The sequence below is a fragment of the Hyla sarda genome, chromosome 2 (assembly GCF_029499605.1).
Source record: "Hyla sarda isolate aHylSar1 chromosome 2, aHylSar1.hap1, whole genome shotgun sequence".
Classification (NCBI taxonomy): Eukaryota; Metazoa; Chordata; class Amphibia; order Anura; family Hylidae; genus Hyla; species Hyla sarda.
This window is the reverse complement of record NC_079190.1, coordinates 292815266-292834842: the sequence shown is the minus strand read 5'-3', so window position 1 is coordinate 292834842 and position 19577 is coordinate 292815266. Positions and strand designations below refer to the sequence as shown.

Sequence of the window (19577 nt, the reverse complement as noted above, 5' to 3'; positions counted from 1 at the left end):
TTACACCCTTGTTTGAGTTGGTCACAGAAGGAGCAACTACCACACCTGTGGTTGCCTTTAGGACGCAGGTCTCTAAGCCAAGTAGATGGTGTTGTCTGTCCTGATGAAAATGAGCTGCATACTAGTTAATTTTTAAGCATTTTTGTACGCTTATGTGCAATCAGGGGCTTTCCTTCAGCAACATATCTAAGGAGGGCATCACCTTCAATGATGTGCCAATGTTTGAACATAGCCTTGTGTATTACATTGGACATCTCACTGTGCGTGAAGGCAAAATTTAATCTTCTTGGAGGAGGGGGGTAAGAGGACTTAGACTTGTTGAAAATCTCTTCTCTGGATCGTTCATTGAGACCTCCACGTCCAAAAATGTGAGTTCTTGCTCATTATACACTGAGGTGAATGCCATGTTCATTGTGTTTTCGGTGTTTAAATAAGTAACAAATTGCTTGAACTTCTCTTTACCTCCTGTGGACAGGTGTCTTTTATACTGATAATAAGTTCAAACAGGTGCTATTAATGTAGGTAACGAGTAGAGGACAGAGGAGAATTTTAAAGAAGAAGTTACAGGTCTGTGAGAGCCAGAAATCTTGTTTGTTTGTAGGTGACCAAATACTTATTTTACTGAGGAATTTACCAATTAATTCATTAGAAATCCTACAATGTGATTTCCTGTATTCTTCCCCAATCCCCCCCCCCCCCCCATTCTGTTGCTCATAGTTGAAGTGTTCCTATAATTAAAATTACAGGCCTCTCTCATCTTTTTTTAAGTGGGAGGACTTGCACAATTGGTGGCTGACTAAATACTTTTTCCCCACTGTATATAGGTGCCACTTGAATACGCTTTGTGAGTGGCACAGATCACTGCACCTCACTGGCTATTGTAGCTGGTTCAGGAACACTATTATAATCACAAATCACTACTGTCTTCACAGGCCCGATAGGCATATACAGGTGCCATTTGAATACGTTTTGTGGGTGGGTGGCTTAGATCCCTACACCTCACTGGCTATTGTAACACATGAGGTCTCTCTTTCTAATCATTAACTGTCCCTATTTCGTCTCTCTTTCTAATCTGTATCTTCTCTTTCTAACCACTAACTGTCCCTATGTCTGCCTCTCCCCCTCTCTGTATTTGCTACTGCACAACTTCTCAGCACTGTGAAAGCTGTTGGGATGTCACTGGCCTTTTAACGGTGTCCATGGCTGTGTCCTATTGGCCTTTGTGCTGATTGACACATGAAAACTGCCAATCACATGATAGACCTTGGTTATCATGTGATCTGCTGCTTTCCATATGTCATCTCCCCTCCCCCTTCCCACCCTGCTTCTTACAACCGCCAAAAAAACATGCGTTCACAGTTTTTCGAGTTATTTACAGACTTGCGGGAGCCGAGTCGGTAAAAGCACGGGAGTTTGCCGAGCCAGAAAAATCCTCAAGTTTGGGTCGAATCCAAGTTTACTGGATTCGGCTCACTCTTCTCTACCACCATATGCCACCATGACAAACATGCATGTGGGGTTGACCCGTTATCAAAAATAGGTCTAAACCGATGCATTATGTGAAATTAAACATATTTCCAATGTATAAGCATTTTTGAAAACGTACTGTTTGAGAGATACAGTATATACTTCTGAATCCCCCATGTCCCTGCATTGTTTTATTAACTTGCTGGTCTCGGATATGATTCATATGTCGATCATACATGCGCAGTTCAACTGCAGATTATTGAAAGTATTGGCATTTGGTCTCCACTGTGTGTTCAGCAAGGGGGATTGTGGGAAGTGTATGCTCTGTTGCCTAGCAACAGCAGGGTGACAGTTCAGAGAGAAAACCAGGAAGTGGTGAGATCCATGAAGTCCATGGGAAGAAGAACTGACTCAGAAACTGATTAGGATTTTATGCCAAGCCAGAATTCTGCCCAGAAGGGTAGAGGACCCATCTGCAGATAGCTCTGTTTCGTGTAGATTGCCCCTCGTCAGTACAGAGCAGGGTGTTCTGGCTTGGTTGGTGAGAGGCCTGTAGACTAGCAAAAGGGGATAACAGGCCTCTCACCAACCAAGCCAGAACACCCTGCTCTGTACTGACGTGGGGCAATCTACATGAAACAGCGCTATCTGCAGATGGGCCCTCTTCCCTTCTGGGGAGAATTCTGGCTTGGCATAAAATCCTAATCAGTTTCGAAAGCTGATTTTAAGAAATGATACCGGTGAAGGTGGTGTAATGATATGCTATGCAGCACTCCAAATCCACAGTCGGTGCAAGCGCTCCAGACCCAATCAAAGTCCATGCAATATAAAAACAGAAAGGCGCAGCACTATAAAGTGCAAAAAAGTGGATTTATTGGCTCACATAGCAACAGCAACATTTCTGTCCTACCATAGGACCATTTTCAAGCTTGAAACGTTGCTGCTGCTATGTGAGCCAATAAATCCACTTTTTTGCACTTTATTGGAGGAGTGCTGCGCCTTTCTATTTATATATATATATATATATATATGTATATACTGCACATCTGATCTTACCAACTTTGCTTTGCGGGATAACGCTTTTAAACAGAATGCCGTCTTGGTAGATCTTCAAGCCAAGGGACAGAGACCACTCAGCTTTTACACCTTCAGGCGGATGAACAGTGATCACTCCCTGCATACAGCCGGTAGCCAGCTCAACCAACGCCATACCAAAGGGCTATAAAACACCTGTGGCCCGAGCCAGCAGTCTCTTACCCTTAGGGTATGTCCACACTGCGGAATTCTGCGAGTGGAATTCCGCACAGTGAACATTACCATCAGCGTGAATGGGTCTTCCGCGAAATGGCTCCGCGCAAAGAAAGAACAGGTTCATTCTTTGCGCAGAATTCCGTGAGCAATGCATAGCCGTCAACGGTGACGGCACAGTGCCCTGCGTCCCTACCGTTGAAGTATCCGCAGTGTGAACATACCCTTACAGAGCCAGACCAAAATGAGTGGCCTCCCAACCAGCCTGTGTGTCAGGAGATAAGGAGGCTTCTTACACAAAAGGACCACTGGCAAGCAAGTTCAGGAGAAACAGAGAAATCTTCGCCTGCCATCAGCACAACAGCACATTGACTATTTCTCCTTTTCTTAATTGTTACACTTAAGACTCTGAACTAGGTCAGGAGAACCTGTCTCAGATAGCACCTTAGAAGAGAAAAAAGAAAATACACTGGGTCCTTGTCTAATGATCAGCTTTATAGGGTTAAAACTTAAATGGGCACTGTCATGAAATAAAAAAATTGATATGTTGTAGTACTTAAGTACTACAACATATCTCTAATATACTTTAATAAAAAAAAAGTGATTTTAAACCAGTTTAAAATCACTTTTAAATTCGGCTACTTGGGGTTGCCCTCCTAGTGGCCGAATGCATTCGGCAGTGACGTCACTACAGAATTTTGACTCATTTAAGCCTGGCAATGAGTCGAAATTCAGTCACTGCGGTGCTCGCTCCCGCCTGTCAATCAAACAGAGCGAGCTTGCTGATAGCTGGGGCTGCGCGCATTGGCCAGCTCCACTGGCCCTATTAGGCACCCTATTAGATAAAGAACACTCATGCATAGATGATGTGAGGGCGGAAGCAAGCGCCCAGCAAGGCATCAGTGACGTTGTGCCTGCTGGGAAGCGCTGCTTTCTGCCCTGCTTTATAGAGCAGATTTAGAAGCACTAAATCTGCTCTATTAAAGCGATTAAAAAATGTTTTGAAGCCAGGTAGGGGGTTAGGGCTAGATTACTACTAGGTAGGGACATATTAGATTATATAGTACTTGGTGGGAGCTACACTTTAAGAGCTTAACCTGTTCCTGCTTTATTGCACCTAGGGCTTTAACCCTATTTGTTATCACGCTGCCGTAGAACAATCAGAAAACAATATGTTCATCAACTTCTGTGCTATATGACCTAAATCAGAAACATATTTGGAGTCTTTAAAGGGGTATTCCAGGATTTTTATTTTTTTATTTGACTATGCTACAGGGGCTGAAAAGTTAATGTAGTTCATAATATAGTGTCTGTACCTATGTGTGACAGTTTTCTAAAAATTCTTATGTGATTATTCCCCCCCAATATTTATTTTAACAGCATACAAAATGACTGGGGATTTCCCAGGTTGCAGTGCGTCGAGACCTGACATCACTAGTCAGGTGATCAGAGGGAGCATGTCCTGCTTCAATTTCGCAACAGCTGTAGGCCCCTGGTTAGAAAATATTGTGTTTCAATGGGTGGTGTGGCTGATGTGTGGGAGGAAGGAAAGTGATCTCATACTTACAAGCATGGAACTGTGGGATGTGTAGTTTAGAGAACAAAATGCAACAGGAAATGCCTAGTTCTGTCAGGTAAGTACTAAAATCACCTTATGAATAATACCTTTAAGGCTGCTTTCACACTATAAAAATACTTCCGTTATGAACCCGTTTCCCGTTAGGAAATCGGCAGTTATACGGCCGGTACAAAATAACTAACGGTCGATAGAAAATCTCATTATAGTCTATGGGATTTTTCTAATAGCCGTTTTAACCCGTTATCATCCGTTACTCATAATGGCTGTTATTGTGTGACGGGTGAATGAACGGGAGAAATAGCGCATGCACTAATTCTCCCGTTACTATCGCCCGTCACAAAATAACGGCCGTTATTAATAACTGGCGATAACGGGTTAAAACAGCTATTAAAAAAATCCCATTGACTATAATGAGATTTTCTAATGACCGTTAGTGATTTTGTACCGGCCGTATAACTGCGATTTCATAACGGGCGTTCATAACGGAAGTATATTTGTAGTGTGAAAGCAGACATAGATGTAATGTAGTGCATCAGATATTTCAACAGAAATTGATTCATATTGGTTTAAGACGCGGAATTAAAACGCTAAATGAGACCCAATGTAACATTGTACATAGCAAATGAGAAAGTGTGATGCTGGAGTGCCTTTTGTGGGTGGAATAGGAGAGGACTTCTTGTACGTCAAATCTGGCAATTTAGACCAACAATAAGTGGTAGAGGGTTGTATGATTTTATGTGGTACTGGGAAATTTATTGTGGACTCCTACTTGTTTGTTTTTATCTCTGTTGCGGAATTATGGCGGGGCTGATAAATGATTTCAATTGACGTGCACTCAACTGACAAATTCACTTCCCTTGCTTTGGAAAAGGCTTGACACTGCACACTATGTAATCCAAACCATAAATAAATAGGCTACTGACACAGGGTCATGCTATTAACCTGTTGATTTACATGGTTTGGATGGGAAAGGGGTTGTCCTGCAGGTGCCATAATACAAAGATACTCTTGCCTGTGTGTGTCTTTTTGCCACATGGATGTTTTTGCCATGTAGATGTAACCTCACCCAGAATTCATAGTCATACTTTTACTCTGTAAAATGAGATGCAGTAACTGTTATTTGACTACTTATAAATGTTGTCCTTATTTTTATTTTTTCCATTAGAGTGAAACTGCCACCTACAAAAAGAACCTGCCATGTGTATGAAGATCCTTATGAGGTAGGCTATAAAGTGTGTGGCCAGTCTGTTACTTTAATCTCTTCTTTTTTTACAGCCTCCAAGAAATGTTTCTTCATGTTATCACAGCATTACTGATCAAAGCGAACGGTGATAAATAGTTAAGATTGCACTGAGTGTAAGTCTTATAATAGTCCTGCTATAGACTTTTAAAGAAGCCTATGGGGAAATTAATGGAAACCCTACTAAAGGATAGGATTGTGGAACAGCTAAAATCCCATGGATTGCAAGATGAAAAACAACATGGGTTTACTTCAGGGAGATCATGTCAAATCTTATTGATTTTTTTTGACTGGGTGACTAAAATAATAGATGGCGGAGGGGCAGTAAACCTCTCATATCTAGATTTTAGCAAGGCTTTTGACACTGTCCCATATAGAAGAATTATCAACAGAGGGTTGTAGTCAATGGAGTACATTCAGAGCAAGGTCTTGTTACCAGTGGGATACCTCAGGGATCTGTACTGGGACCAATATTGTTTAATATTTTCATTAGTGATATTGCAAAAGGTCTCGATGGTAAGGTGTGTCTTTTTGCTGATGACACAAAGATATGTAACATGGTTGATGTTCCTGGAGGGATCCGCCAAACAGAAAAGGATTTAGGCAAACTAGAAGAATGGTCAGAACTCTGACAACTGAAATTTAATGTGGATAATTGCAAGATAATGCACCTGGGGCGTAAAAATCCTCAGTCAGAATATAGAATATTTGACGCAGTCCTGACCTCAGTATCTGAGTGGAGGGATTTAGGAGTAATTATTTCAGATGATTTAAAGGTAGGAAGACAATGTAATAGAGCAGCAGGAAACGCTAGCAGAATGCTTGGATATATAGGGAGAGGTATAAGTAGTAGAAAGAGAGAAGTGCTCATGCCGCTGTACAGAACACTGGAGTATTGTGCACAGTACTGCAGACCATATCTCCATAAGGATATAAAATCCAAAGAAGGAAGCGGCACTCCAAATTGCAAAAAGCAGTGTGTTTATTCACCCATCAAGTCAATGCGACGTTTCAGCCTCACAATGAGGCCTTTCTCAAAGCTTGAGAAAGGCCTTATTGTGAGGCTGAAACGTCGCATTGACTTGATGGGTGAATAAACACACTGCTTTTGCAATTTGGAGTGCCGCTTCCTTCTTTGGATTTTACGTTGGAAGGTTTTGAGTTTGAACCTGTTGAAGCTGAGCACCCACCTGGGACTTGAAGTCCATCGTTACAGTGCCGGTTCCCTACCGTTTTTGGATTCCATAAGGATATAGATACTCTAGGGAGAGTTCAGAGAAGAGCTACTAAACTAGTACATGGATTGCAGGATAAAACTTACCAGGAAAGGCTAAAGGACCTTAACATGTATAGCTTGGAAGAAAGAAGAGACAGAGGGGATAAGATAGAAACTTTTAAATACATAAAGGAAATCAACACGGTAAAGGAGGAGAGCATATTTAAAAGAAGAAAAACTACAACAAGAGGACATTGTTTAAAATTAGATGGGCAAAGGTTTATGCAGTAATATTAGGAAGTATTACTTTACTGAGAGAGTAGTGGATGCATGAAATAGCCTTCCTGTAGAAGTGGTCACTACAAATACAGTGAAGTTTAAAGGACAACTGCAGTGGTAAACATTTATATATGCCGATGCCCAGGCCTCTAAAATAAACAAAATAAATTCATACATACCTTCCTACGAGCCCCCGTTCGTCCGGCACAGGCCTCATGGTCCGGCAGTGCTGACGTCATTCCACTTCCTGGGACGGGGACGCCGCAGAGCCGTCGGCGTATCACCGGCCGTGGCGATGTCCCGCCCCGGCCTGTGATAGGCTGAGCCCACTGTCATGTAAGGAGCTCTGGCCGGCTTCTTACATGACAGTGGGCTCAGCCTATCACCGACCGGGGCAGTCAACGATACGCCAACGGCTCTGCGGCGTCCCCAGGAAGTGGAATGACGTCAGCACTGCCAGACCGTGAGGCCTGTGCCGGACCAACGGGGGCTCGTAGGAAGGTATGAAAAAGTTTACTTTGTTTATTTTAGAGGCCCGGGCACGTGCATATATAAATGTTTACCACTACAGTTGTCCTCTAAGCATGCATTGGATAAGCATAAGGCTATCCTTCATATAAGATAGGGCCAGGGACTATTGATAGGATTCAGATTATTGGGCAGACTAGATGGGCCAAATGGTTCTTATCTGCTGACACATTCTACAGTATGTTTCTATGGTCTTCTCCTACATGATGTAAAGAGTCAGCAGCTTCTGGAAGAAAAAGGTCTTGCTTCCCTACCCCTACTCTGCATATTCACACAGGATGAGTTGTCCCTGTTCCTGTGACCATCCAGCACAGCAGCAACACCTTGATACCCCACTGTATTTCTGGGGTGATAAGCATTTATACTTCATAAGTGAGGTGAGCGGCCATCTAACAAAGTTGCTGGTCTACACTGCCCAACTATATCCAATCCTGCTGAGGGTATTACACGAGGCGCCATTTTTCGGTCTCTTTTTTCTTCTTTACCACATAATAATCAAGTACCTTAATAAAGGGGCCTTAAAGTATTATTGTCATGAAAAATGTTTTACATGTGAAGCATTGCTGAGACCCCCTCCTATCAATAGACATGGCTTGGTAAAGTACACTCTTCACCTGGCTATATCTAGTGTTTTATATGAGTCTCAGCACTGAGACCTCAACCAATCAAAACTTTTTACTTGTCTGCATTACATGTCAAAAATAACATAGTTCATAAGGTCGAAAAAATACCAGAGTCCATCAAGTTCAACCTATAACCCTAATAAGTCCCTACTGAGTTGATCCTAAGAAATGAAAAAAAAAAATCCTCATACTCAAGGTAAAAATTCATTCCCGACTCCAAATATGGCTTCAGAATAGATCCCTGGATCAACCTTCTGTCCATATAGTTCTTCTATAGGTCAACCTTCCGTCCATATATCTGTCCATAAAAGTTATATTTCATAACAGTAATATTTTAAGACTACAGTTTTTAACACAATTTTAAATAACATTCCTTTGTTCCGGTTATAGGTGTATTTCACCAACAAATGGTGACATTAATGTGCTTTTACATTGATTGCCCTACGATTGGCTCAAGTTTTAGCCAGGTACAATATTGATGACCAGATTGGTTTTGTCTGATGATAACAAAAGCGTTATGCTGATATACTTTGCCCATAGTTCTCAGGTGGAGTCAGCTTCCCATACATTAAAGTATGCAGTCATACACCTGTCCTGGTTATCTAGCTGACTAGTTTCACTCCTACCCCAGCAGGCAATGGGTCAGCTTGGAGGCAGGGCCTGCATCACCACACATCGAACAGGGCAAATGAAATGCAGTGCTCAGCTTTGATAGAGCAAAGAGCCATTGGCTACTCATTCTGACAGTCAGTCTTGTAGCAGAAAGCAGCATTGTCTGTGGTCAAAAGACACTAAGCATATCTTCCGCTGCACTCTGGCAGATGAGTTACCTCACCATGTGACTGAAGAGTAAGGCAAAAAGAGGAGATGCCGGTAGACTGCAGTGGGTAAGCTGGGAGCAAGAGCCTGAGGAAAGTGAGTATGGATGGGGTTTTTTCCCCCCTTTTTCTTTGACCTCTTGAAGAGGGGGGCTACCAATGAGTAATATACCTACATGGGGGATCTCACCCCCCCCCCCTATTTTTTTTTTTTATATATGCTATTACAGTTTTGTTGTCCAATTGAAGGACAGTTTGGGGGAGTTGAGATGGAATAACAAGATACTGCAGACACAGATGGGTTGCTTGGAGTTTTAGTAGATTGATGTGGAGGTTTGCCATTTCCTCCACAATCTTCCCATCGTTGAAAACCCTCCTCAACCCGACAGAGAGGCATGCAATATTATTGTTAGATCAAAGGATTGATGTTTTATTTGACATGGACCTGGAAACATTTTGATGGGGCCATTTTGAAACCTGGTCACATGGCTAATATTTTGCCTATTAGGCTGGCCAGTTCTTGAAAGTTAGATTGGAACACCTCTAAAGAATGGTCTTTTCGTTTTTACCATTTATGTTCTAGAACACCAAATGTTAGATTTATGGTTTTTGAAGTATTGCCCAGGTAAACAAGAGTCTGTGTGGGTGAAAGGACCGATCTTTCTAGGTTTAAAAGAAAATTTGATGTCTTGGAGGAGTGTCAAAATTTTAACTCTGAGAGATTAGCTCTTCTACTTCTAAGTGGAACACTAAGAAGTCATTTAACTAAGAAGTTGTCCAAATATATTAGAAGTCTTTGATCATATGATATTAGCATAAGTAGTAGTGGCCCTACTGCATCGGCTATCTTAAATTAAATGTTTTTAAGAGTCTTTATGGGCCGAGGACCCCTGAGGCATATGAGGGCAGCATTTTTGTCAAGGGCTATGAACACTTGAATCTTTTGGATGCCTATAAAACTTCTCACCACCATGTTGTCCTCTTCAAGGACAACCTAAGGGCCTACTGGGCAAATTCTTCCACCTCAGATGGTGCTGAAAAGCCCATCTCCAAGGGAAACGTTTACTAGGTTGTACATGGCCAGCCTTACTCTTAGCATTTGTAAATTATTTATTACTTTCTGAGGATGATAATGAGCATGTAAACTCATTCTCAGTCCCAGTCCAGGTCAGATACTGTACCAAATACACTAGGTGAAAAAATCTGTCTCCTTGGGGTTTTGCGTACTAGTTTCCCTATTAGATTAGCTGGGTGCCAGAGGTCAACACATTACAGAGACCTTTGGAGGCAAACGCTTCCTGGAGGCTTTGTAGGGCACCTCATGGTGACTGTGGCAAATACCTGTACTTGTGAAAGAAAAAAATGGTGACTACTTATGCCCTCTCAGTGGCGTAGCACTTACTAGGGTGCTCTGGGAGGGGGGGGGGTATTACTATATATTGGAACACTACTGTCTTTATCTTAACATGTCTAAAATGAGCTTTTTGTATGGTGTGGGCTTTGCTTGCTAGTGAGCCCAGGCTCAGTGGAGGGTTGCCTAATTATTTTAAAGGAGGGGGGCTTGTTCACTGATGTCACTGCCATAGTAAGGGAAAATTCTGAAGCAGCTCCTGCTAGAGCTGCCTCGCAGGGAGGTCATGCAATCAAGTGAGGATGCTCCTGCCCTACTCTCAGCCCTACTTTTACTTTTCCCAGCAGTATCAGGAGTCACTGGATGTAACTGCACTGTAATCTCTGTAAAGTCTGTAGTGGTAATGATAACGGTCCTGGTGTGGCAGTATTTAGGCATTATGTAGTGATATCACCGGAAATATTTTTCTGTGTATAGAGAATTTTGTTTCATAGGGGTAGGAAGTTGATATGTCATGACAGCAATGTTGATCATATTTGCTCCTGGTGTACAAGCAGGAATGGTATATTATAGCTATAAATATATTTAAATATTTCACCATGTGGTTTCATTTATGTTTAAATTGTTAACACATTTCTGCATGTGACAATACCACATGTTTGTTTCTTTATGCTTACATAATATTATTTTAAAATGAAAAATGGGGGTGATTCAAACTTTAATGGTATGTTCACACTGAGGAATGAACTGAATTGCACGTCAGAAATCCGCCACTAAAATTGATCAGCACAAAGAACCTGTTTAATCTTTGCACAAAATTCCGTGAGCACTGCATTACCGTCAATGGTATGGCACAGGGCTGTGTGGTCCTACCGTATTTTGGCGGCGGCCGCCAGATTTAATCTCAGCTTGCAGAATTCCACGAGTGGAGATTCCTCTCCAATTACCCAGTTTAAACATACCATTCATTATTTATTTTTTATTTACATTTTTTTCACACTTTTTTTTTTTTTACCCATAGGGAACTATGAGCTGCAAACATCAGCTTGCTAACACTGTTCTAAGCAGGTGTTGTAACTGTTTTGCTGGTTTGTTTTTGATTTGTTAAAAAACTTTCAATAAAATCTGCAAAAAAAGAAAAAATCAACACACACCAAGGATGCTGTTTAGGCTAGAGGATAACCAGTTGGATGGGTGGGGTTCTGGCCGCTAGAACTTTTATCAGTCCTTAGAAGGAAGGACAATTGCCCCTTATTAAGTAAATGGGAGGACATTCATTCATTCATTCAGGATGCTAAAAAAAAATTCTCACATTGGCCTGAAAGATTTAATTAAACCTTACTCAACTGAAGCCAACTGGGGGCTTCTTATTATGTAACACTGTGCACTGTGTACCTGCACGCCATGTTGTCTTGGTCTATCTTGTCTTTATGTTAAAAACAACTCAGTTGGATCTGTAATAAGAACACAGTCCACTTTGGCCATGAGGACAGAGTGAAATAAAATTTTTGTATCTTCGTTTTTTACTCATTGCCTCTTAAGATACATAACTCTTATTTTTCCATTCACAGACCCATATTTGGGTTTGTTTTTTGCACATCCAATTTTACCTTAAAATGTATAGCTCAACAAAAAAAATATTATTGAGGAGGTTTGGGGGGGGGTAATTGAAAAGACAACCCCAATTTTGCAACTTTTTTATTTTTCTGTATATGAAGCATTTTTGTGCCATGATTTGTAGTTTTATCGCTACCACCTCATATATCTGTTACACACTACGCTCTGGCCGCAAGCACCGGCCGTGAGCGCAGTGTCCCTGACCGCCGGCAGGGCCGAGATTTGCATCGCGGGACGCGCCCGCATGCGAATCCTGCCCCGTCTCTCACTCTCAGCTACGACGCACACGTCTCCATCCCCTTAGGGCACTCGCGCACTGGAGCTCTGAAATTTAAAGGGCCAGTACGCCCATAATTAGTGAATACACCTGACACCACATTATAAGTTGTTTGCACCTCCCACACTTCCCTTCCGGATCTTCAGTGCCTATTGCATTTTGCCATACCCGTGTATCCAGACCTTCCTGCTACGTTTTTTGACTACGAACCTTTGCTTCTGCTACATTGACTATGCTACTGCCTCTTCCCTCGGTACCTCACCTTGCCCAGTTACCTGTGTGGTCGAGCCGTGTCAGGGGTTGCGACCTGTGTGTCGCCTGCCGCAGCAAGTCCATCCTGCCTTGTGGTGGGCTCTGGTGAAAACAAGCGGCACCTTAGACTCAGCTCCCCGATACGGTCCGAGTCATCAGCCACATAGGTAGAGGATCCACATCCAGCACCGTTACAATATCACTTTTTGATCACTTTTTTTCTTCAATTTTTTTTTCTGGGATGTGATGAAAATTTTGGATTTTGTTTTTTTTGTTCCATTTTCTTACGCCATTTACCATACGGAATCATACACATTGTGTGGAAATTTCTGTATGCGGCAATACCAGATATGTGTTGTTTTTTCCCGAAAAACCGGAATAGAGGGGGTATTTTACTGTTTATTAGGGTAGGTGCTTATTTATATTTTAACCCATGGCATCACAAAGGGATAAATGATATATGCAGGTAGCTCAGTGGTGCTTATCTCACCCCTGCATGATCAAGGGTGTCCAAAAGGCTGAAATGGTAGCAGATTGTCCACTTACCTGGTTCTGGACTGCTGGATCAAATCTCCAATAATACAGCTTAGCAGAGCCAGTGGAGCGCATTACACTGTACAATGCTGTGCTGCAGGCGTCACACTGTACAGTGAATGCATTCTAATGATTGCATATAAATGTTCCAAAACTTATTTGATTTTGGTACATGCAGAATTGTCCAAACTATTACAATACAATGTGTATGATCCCGCACAGTAAACAGTGTAAACATAAAAAATATGCCAGAAAAGCAGATTTTTGGTCGTATCATATTTTAGAAAAGATTTTATAACATTTATCAAAAAAAGTCCTTTAAGTGCCGTGCTCATTCTTAATTATGGCACTAAAGGGGTTAATGACGCATAAAACCAGGATGGCCATTGTCCATTATTGGCTGATAGCAGCCATCACTTACAGTCTATGAAGTGAGCACAGCTTCTGCACTTGCTTCATAGTTGGATTGCCGCTCAGGAGGTTAAGGTAGGTTTTGGTCTGTTAAGTTCCAAGGCACCATGACATACATTTACGGGTTAAGGTTCATATGGCACCTGGACGAATATGCCTTTAAATTGTTTCTGTACCAGGTAAAAATCCTGCAATGTTTTTGTTGTCTACATCAAATGTCCCAAACCTGATCCTCAAGTCTCACCAACAGTCCAGGATTAAAAAAAAAAATAAATAAATGCTGTTCTATTCCAGTGGAGTAACTGCCAAAAAAAAATGTTGGTGGGTCTTGGGGACCAGGTTGGGGGACCACTGGTCTACATAACCCTATGTTCTTCATTTATTATACTTAGACGAGATATGACCCAATGAGAGTTTGAATATGCTCATTAACCATGGACGTAAATTTATGTCCTGATGCCGTGGCCCCGCGTTATAAAACGGGAGCGGACTCATGACGTACCGGTACATCATGAGTCCTTAACAGGTTAAAGGGGTTATCCAGGAAAAAACTTTTTTTATATATAATCTGGCTCCAGGAAGTTAAACAGATTTGTAAATTACTTCTATAAAAAAATCTTAATCCTTTCAGTACTTATGAGCTGCTGAAGTTGAGCTGTTCTTTTCTGTCTAAGTGCTCTCTGATAACACGTGTCTCGGGAACCGCCCAGTTTAGAAGCAAATCCCCATAGCAAACCTCTTCTACTGTGTGCAGTTCCCGAGACAAGCAAAGATGTCAGCAGAGAGCACTGTTGCCAGACAAAAAACAACAACTCAACTTCAGCAGCTGATAATTATTGAAAGGATTAAGATTTTAATAGAAGTAATTTACAAATCTGTTTAACTTTCTGGAGCCAGTTGATATAAAAAAAAAAAAAAAAGTTTTTTTACCTGGAATACCCCTTTAAAGGGGTTATTCAGGAAAAAACTTTTATATATATATATATATCAACTGGCTCCAGAAAGTTAAACAGATTTGTAAATTACTTATATTGAAAAATCTTAATCCTTTCAGTACTTATGAGCTTCTGAAGTTAAGGTTGTTATTTTCTGTCTAAGTGCTCTCTGATGACATGTGTCTCGGGAACCGTCCAGTTTAGAAGAGGTTTGCTATGGGGATTTGCTTCTAAACTGGGCGGTTCCCGAGACATGTGTCATCAGAGAGCACTTAGACAGAAAATAACAACCTTAACTTCAGAAGCTCATAAGTACTGAAAGGATTAAGATTTTTTAATAGAAGTAATCTACAAATCTGTTTAACTTTATGAAGCCAGTTGATATATATAAAAAAAAGTTTTATCCTGGATAACCCCTTTAATGCCTCTGGCTTTTTCAACCAACAGCTCCTAGGGTGTGTCTATTTATTGTCAGTCCAGTCTAGCCTCTGGGCTGGTGATTGGCTTCATTTATCTTCATTACATCTTGCTACTGCCATGCTGCAATGGAGGTTTTGGGTGAAACTCTTCTTATTTGAGCTTTTAAATCTACTATCTCTGTTTTTAGCATGCACTTTATATTTTCTGTTAGGTGGCATGCTCTTAGTGGATCTTAAGTTGTGTTCGTTTAGTCGGTTTTAGGATTTGTATATCCTTTCTGCTATGTGTCTGTTCACACTGTGTTTTCTCTTGTATCCATTTATGTGAAGGTGTTTTATATTTCAGTTTTCCTACTGGGTCAGCTTCTGACCACACTGTGAAGTGTGCCCTGGCCAATAGTCTATTTGGATTTATTATTAATGGCTACTTCGTTAGTGGAGTGGAGTGTCCAGTTTGTGTGTCCAGTGTGAACAGTGTCCTATCTGGCATCCCTGTTACCTGTACATGGGGACTTCTTGTCTACTGGATGTATTCTGAAGGGATTGCTATTATTCCTGTCTTGTGTTCAGTGTGAACAGTGTCCTATAAATATATCCTGTGTATCTAGGCATCCCTATTATCTGTCCATGGGGACTTTGTGTCTACTGGAGGTTTGCTTTGGGAATGCGAATATTCCTGTTTAGCGATAGATCTCGTTTACCTGTCCATGGGAATTCAGAGGGTATTGTTATTCCTGTGTCTACTGGAGGTTTTTCTAGGAGATCCAGCTTATTTCTGTTTTGTTTCTGGAGTATGTTCAGACTCATCCCTTTTCCTGTCTGGTGTTTTGAACGCTATAGGTTTATTAGTTCTATTCAGATCTTATGATCTATAGTGTCCTCTGTTCACGACCACGGATCTATAGTGTCCTCTGTTCACGACCACTGAGTCCTCTGTTCTTGTCCGCTGATCTATAGTGTCCTCTGTTCATGACCGCTGATCCATAGTGTCTCCTGTGCTGCTCACTGATCTGTGTCCTCTGAACTTAATCTGTTATAGAGTTCTATGTTCCTGTTATGTTTCTGGTTTGTGACCGACTATTTATTAGTATGTATTTTAATTAGGCCCCTGCACTTTTGTTCAGGGAGGGACCGGCACCCAGTTGTCGATCCACCGTTTAGCAAGTCAGGGAGAGCTGTTTTAGGGTCAGTTTAGGGCTCACTCTCCCTGTCCCCGGTCAGTCCTCACAGATATTTTTTTTAAAGCAGTACAATAATAGAAACGTTTTTAAAGATGGGTACCATTTTAATCGTATTGGCCCACAGAATAAAGAAAAAAGGTAATTTTTACCATAAAGTGTACAGTGTGAATATAAAACTTTCAAAAATGTGCAAAATTGGGGGTTTTCATTTAAATTTCCTCACTGAAAAAATATCTTTTTGGGTTCGCCGTATATTTTATGGAAAAATGAGAGGTGCCATTGCAAATTAAAATTGGTCACGCAAAAAACAAGCCCTCATATGGGTCTGTGGATGGAAATATAAAAGAGTTATGGATTTTAGAAGGTGAGGAGGAAAAAACAAAAAAGCAAAAATAAAATTGTCCTGGTCCCTAAAGGGAATGAGTCACTATCTTATTTTTTTTATTAAATAAAATTATTCTATCAAGATAAAGCATTCTTTTATGTATTTAGTTTTAGGACACTGCAGTTTTAATGTTATTTATTAATAAAGTGTGTACTGGGGGCTGCCATTACTGTAGTCTCTTTGCGGTGTGTCACTTCACAACACCTACACAGATGCTTTATGGCAGGCACAGGGCATAAGAAAGTTAAGATTGAGAGTGTCTCATAGAAAAGCATGGACTGCTTACTGCACATGTACATGAAATGAAAGTGGAGTCAGCACCATTTTCTTGAAGTGCCTGAGGAGCAGTGATCTATCAAGAGACATCTAGTCTGTTCTTTACCAATCTTCAGACACCAACAAAAGGATAACAGTGGAATTGAAAAAAACTACAAAACCCCCTCCCCCTCTCCTTTTGCACATAGACAGAGGAGTAAGGTAGACGGGCGGTTTCTAATTTGCAGCAGCTAGACAAGTTGCTTGCTTTGACCATATTCCTCATGTTAACTCCCTCTGCTGGTCAACAGTGGGAGATATGACAAGTTATTATTTAATTTTGAATATTTTGTTTTTATTATTTCCAAAAATATTTAAAAAAAAATGTGAAAAACTAATTTCACCTATAAGAAAAATAATCATATTTGGTGACACATTCCTTTAAGGTCAATATGGGCTTGGGCCTTAAGGGGTTAAATGATTTAATTTCCCCTGATATTATATTTATATGTTTTCTTTTAGGTGCAAAGCCACAGTCATGACAATCGGGAAGGGATGGTGCAGAAGATAGTGAAATGTCAGCCACACTGTGAAGCCCATTATATGAATGAGCCCTGTGAAGGTCGTAGATCAAGACAAGCTTGTTTTACACATAGACATTATGTCTGAGTGATACATTTTCCTTAGATCTGTCTCAGGCTATACAGTAATTTCCTAGTAGGTAGTTTTTTTAGCCATCTAGATTACAAATTGTAAGAATTTATCATATAGTATAAACCTAAGTACAAAACTGGAAGACAGTCATAAGGAACTTATATATTGACTTCTGTTTTATAACTGAATTCTCATTAATAATTCAATATAAATGTTCCTACGGGTGTTGTTTTTTTTTCTTGTTTAACTTACTTTACCACATTGGAAAGAGGCAATAAAAAAATATGATAAATTGTTAGCTCCTATCATGAAATTTGGTTTATTTGCTAAATTTACAAATTTATCACCCAAGAACAATAAAAACAATTAAAAACAAACACTGCAAATAACAACCATGAACAATGTAAATAGCTCAACACAACTAACATAGTGCTTTCTCCGAATTCAACACAAAATGCTATTTTAATGACTATTGCCATCTCAGAATGATACAACCCCTTCACCCCAGGTGTTCTTAGTACTTAGTGCAGCTCCCTTTTGATGTTATGACCTGTAAAAAATGTGATGCATAGCTAGACACCAGCTTCTGGCAGCATTTCCTAGGGGTCGTAGGGTTTTTGACCACATGCCTACTCAGAAATCTTGTGGCAGCTAGTTATAGCTTCCTCTTTCTGCTATGTCCAGGTAGCGTAGCCGTGTGAACATGTGATCTCTGTTTCCATCTGTATCTCTAGGAACCATTTTTTTTTTTATCCTTTTCCTACTGTGTTCAAGGCAATGATCAATTTTCTTAACTTTTTAACTTGTTCTCATTACTTAGCCATATTTCTAAATTGCCATAAAATATCCAAGTCAACACAGTCCCAGTCTGTCCAGGTATTTGATGTATTTTATCACAAGTACAACTGAAGAAATTAATGAAGGCCTTAAAGGGGTAGTCCAGTGGTGAAAAACGTATCCCCTATCCTAAGGATAGGGGATAAGTTTGAGATTGCGGGGGGTCCGACCGCTGGGGCCCCCTGCGATCTCTCTGTACAGGGCCCCGGCTCTCCGGCCTGATAGCGGGTGTCGACCCCCGCACGAAGCGGCCGCCGACACGCCCCCTCAATACATCGCTATGGCAGAGCCGGAGATTGCCGAAGGCAGCGCTTCGGCTCTGCCATAGAGTTGTATTGAGGGGGCGTGTCGGCCGCCGCTTCGTGCGGAGGTCGACACGCCCCCTTCCCGCGGGCTGTCAGGGCTCCGTACAGGAGATCGCGGGGGGCCCCAGCAGTCGGAACCCCCGCGATCTGCAACTTATCCCCTATCCTTAAGATAGGGGATAAGTTGTTAACCACTGAGTCACCACTGGACTACTCCTTTAAAGAGTACCTGTCACCAAACAAAACTTTTAATATATTGTTCCTTATGTAATTGTAAGACACTTTGTTATTTACTTTCTGTTAAAATTCTCAACCTTTATATGTTTTTAATGTGATTGAAAAAACGACCACTAGGTGTCTCTGTTCTGTTCCCTGCGCAAGTAAAACAGTCAGGAAGTGGGTGCGGGGCATAGCGAGGCACAGCTCTTGCAGGCTTCAGTGGCGTCCCGCCTGCTGGGGAACGCCCACTTTTTCCTGCGGAAGCTCACACAATGTGAGCAAGGGGAAAGGTATGATACAGGGCAGAATGGGTGTTAGTAGTTAGGGAATATAATCTGAGTTAGTTTCGACAATATGGTTTGATGACAGGTACTCTTTAAAGGAGTACTTCGGCTTTGATTTTTATATTTATTTTTTTACATCCAATGCAGGCAAGATAAAGGCTCTGGTGTCACAGAGCTGAAACACGCTGCCAATAAAGGATTAGAAGCCTTTGAGAGAAATATCTTTATTGGGTATAAACCCTGGGTTTGGTCCAGCGCCCAAGAGTGTGGAAGTGGTTGTTTGTGTTTACCTGGTTCTGGCAATCCTGTTTTATTCCTATGCTGTGATATCCTTTATGCATTTTACCTGTGTGTGAGTGTGTATGTTTTTCCCTATGCTGTGATGTAACAAGTATATGGTAACCATTGTTTTATTTTGATTCCTGTACTGTGACAACAGTATGCACGGTATCTCTCTATTGTGACATCACTGTGCATATTTTACCTGTTTTGTAACATTACTGTGTGCAGTGTCCTTGTGTATTAGGGAGACCAATGTAATTGTTAGCCTTTTATGCTCTTTATTTGTTGCTTAACCCCTTTACGCCTTAGCCTGTTTTGACCTTAAAGGGGTATTCCAGGCCAAAACTTTTTTTTATATATCAACTGGCTCCGGAAAGTTAA

General features: G+C 41.2%; 1 protein-coding gene across 1 annotated transcript in view; it reads left to right on the top strand.

The window, feature by feature from the left end:
• Positions 1-18238, top strand: part of NECTIN3 (nectin cell adhesion molecule 3) — a 163896-nt gene extending 145658 nt beyond the window's left edge. The window contains exons 7-8 of the mRNA XM_056557494.1: positions 5460-5514; positions 17138-18238. Coding sequence (XP_056413469.1) covers positions 5460-5514; positions 17138-17284 — 202 coding nt within the window. The 3' untranslated portion in view covers positions 17285-18238. The remainder of the gene's footprint in view (positions 1-5459; positions 5515-17137) is intronic.
• The last annotated feature ends 1339 nt before the right edge of the window (positions 18239-19577 follow it).